Genomic DNA, 2,914 nt, shown 5'->3' on the forward strand with positions numbered 1-2,914 from the left:
CGGAAGATAACTTCCTCTAGCGCAAGGTGCTGTGTGACCCCGTCACAGAATTCGAGTGAGATTTTCGCGATCATTCTCTTACATGATGGCCGCGAACCTTTGTTTGGAAAGGAAGATCCAATTCGCGAAATGAAGCTGCCGAGTGATCATATCTTCTTCAAAAAGCAACTGGGCCGGAGAAGCGCGCAACACCGAGTGATAACTAGCGCGGATAGCGTAGGCAGCATAGTCGAGTACAACTTCGAGTTGATTGCTCAGATCTGGACGAGCGCGGATAATGTTGCTTATCTCCAAGTGGACGCGCTCGCACATGGCGTTTGCTTGCAGGTTCTTGGTTGAGATTGGTTTGGCCTTGATCGCCATCGACTTGAGAAGAACTTGGAACTTTTCACCCGTAAACTTCGGTCCTCGATCGTGAATCACTCGTTTTGGCCGCGGATAGCGGCATAACCAACATCACTCGAAGCTAAGTGCCGTCGTAGCTGATGTGCGGCCGTGCTGCATCATAACTTCTAGCCAACGGAATTGGCGCTCGATGGCAGTGAGACAGTAGTAATCTCCTTCAAGAGGACCGATGAGGTCCACATGCACCACGTCGAAATGACGATCATCGTTCGTCATTGGCGTTGGTGGAAGATGGCCGTAATCTTGTTTTCCTCCGTGTAACTTTGCTCGCTTGCACTGCATGCAGGCTGTGACGTACTTCTTTGTTGAAAGGTAAAGGTGCGTAGTAGGAAGCAGAATGGAAAGTGAGATTAGTGAGTGACCGTTCCGTCATTTATCCTTCCTATACTTACCCTCGCACGCCATCCGAGACCTCCAGCTGGTCGGCGCATCTGGCGCCAGATTCATTGAATTTCAACATTCTTCACTTCAGTTTCCATGCCTGGCCACCAAAATGTCGACATGGACTGAAACTGCTTCTCAGCACCGGTATGCAGTAAGTACTCGTGATAAAGCTCCACAATATCCGTCCGAAGAGATGTGGGGACAACACCCCCCTTTTTGAAATGCAGCAAAACTGTTCCAAGTGCTGCGCGCAGTGAATAGTCGGGGTCAGCGGCGTTTTGTTCCAGCCGAGTGATAATCGTCTTCGTAGTCGAGTCGGGAAGTTGGTGCTTTTTCAGCACGGCACCGTCGATGGCGACTTCTTCCTCCTTCACTGCAAGAAGTTCCGTCTCGGTTGTTTGTTTCACATAGTCATAGCGGAGTCGCGAGAATGAATCTGCACCAATGTTTTGCACACCTGGAACGTACTGCACGGAGAGACGGTATTCCTCGAGCAGCAGCTTTCAACGCTTTACTCGCAGTGACGATTCCTGTGGGAAAAGCAAATTGTTGTGGTCTGTGTGGATGATTACAGGAAATCCAAGCAGCATTGTGCGGTACTCTTTGAGAATTTCAACGACCGAAAGAAGCTCCCATTCCATGGTAGAATACTTGCGCTGCGTGTCCGTTAGGGAACAAGAGAAGCAGGCAATGATGCGCTTGCCTTGGATGATCACTCCACCTATCTGACGACCACTAGCATCGGCGAAAACGTGAAATGTCCGGCTGTAATCTGGAATAGCCAGCCAAACATTACGGGCGAGTGCTTTCTTGATGTCTTGAAAGGCTGCTGCCGCTTCAGGTGCCCAAACGAATGGGACGTTCTTTGATGTCAACCTGTTGAGTTTCGCTGTGAGCGCTGATTTGTTTGGGACCATTTCCCGGTAGTACGAGATCATCCCGAGAAATCTGCGAAGCTCCTTCTTGTTGGGAAGCTCCACAATCTGCTGAATGGCTTCGACCTTCTTGGCCTGAGGCTGGATGCCGTTCGGGGTCAGCGTGAATCCCAAGTAGTCCACAGAATCACGCAAGATGGAGCGTTTAGAGTGACATCATACTCTCTTAAGCGCTTGAACCCAATCCGCAGATGCTCCAAATGATCGCTTTCGTTCTCGGAAAAGATCAGGATGTCATGGAGGTACACGATGACAAAAGGTAAGCCTCCAAGAATTCTCTCCATACAGGACTGGTATTCGTCGGGTGCCGTCGCGATTCCCATGGGGGGGGCGCTTAAACTGGAACTTGCCAAACGGGAGGCAGAATGCGGTGAATGGACGACTGTGTTTAGCGAGGCGTCTGGCAAAATAACCCATGTTGGCATCCAGTGTGCTCAAGCACTTAGCTTTGTCGAGACGAAGCAAGATCTCTCTGATCTTGGGAACATAGTATGGCGATCGACGTAAAACGCGGTTGAGCCGGCGGAAGTCCACAAGCAGCCGAAGGGCTCCACTTGGCTTCAGTAGAAAAAAACGCAGGTGCTGCTGCTTCCGATCCGTAAATCTGCTCCACGACATCGAGATCAAGAATACGTTTCATCTCCTGACGAGCTGCATCCTCCTGGCTGCGAGCGACGGAGTATGGTTTCGCGTGCGAGGGCTCGTAATCTGCAGTCAGGGGCAGCACGTAGTCTGGCAAGCGAATTCTTCCTAGTCGACCACTGTACAGATCGAAAAACGCTTCCAGCAGCTTGAGGTAACAATGCTGGAGATCTGCTTCAAGATTATGGGGCAGTAGATCAGCAGGCTTGACGTCCGTTGAATCGCCAGCAAACAGTTCATCGTCGCATTCTTCTACAATCTCTACGAGTCCGTGCGCTGCGGGCGTTTGTGAGACGTCGTTCGCCGTTACAATTTTAATTTCACTGCCGTCCCATTGGAGTCTTCCAGCACCAAAGTCCACTACAAGAAGACAGAAGGGATGACGGTCGAAGGAGAGTCGCGGTGCCTGGATCCAAGGGTGGATCAGACAAAGACCGAAGATGAACAAGTCTGCTACCGTGAAGGCGGGGATCTACACGCCGAGGATCTTGGAGAAGGTATGGCGGTAATGGCGGAGGTACCACTGACCACAGAGGAGGTCACGATTG

The 2,914-nt window shown here is 51.0% G+C and overlaps 1 protein-coding gene across 1 annotated transcript; it reads right to left on the minus strand.

The window, feature by feature from the left end:
- Positions 1 to 388: 388 nt before the first annotated feature.
- Positions 389 to 908, minus strand: PITG_15824 (uncharacterized protein; the record flags this gene model as incomplete). Its single annotated transcript, XM_002898020.1, has 3 exons — positions 389 to 407; positions 461 to 705; positions 864 to 908. The coding sequence occupies 3 exons, from the start codon at positions 906 to 908 to the stop codon at positions 389 to 391; spliced, it is 309 nt and encodes a 102-aa protein (XP_002898066.1).
- Between the last annotated feature and the right edge of the window lie 2,006 nt (positions 909 to 2,914).

The sequence above is a fragment of the Phytophthora infestans genome, genomic scaffold, assembly GCF_000142945.1.
Source record: "Phytophthora infestans T30-4 supercont1.39 genomic scaffold, whole genome shotgun sequence".
Classification (NCBI taxonomy): Eukaryota; Oomycota; class Peronosporomycetes; order Peronosporales; family Peronosporaceae; genus Phytophthora; species Phytophthora infestans.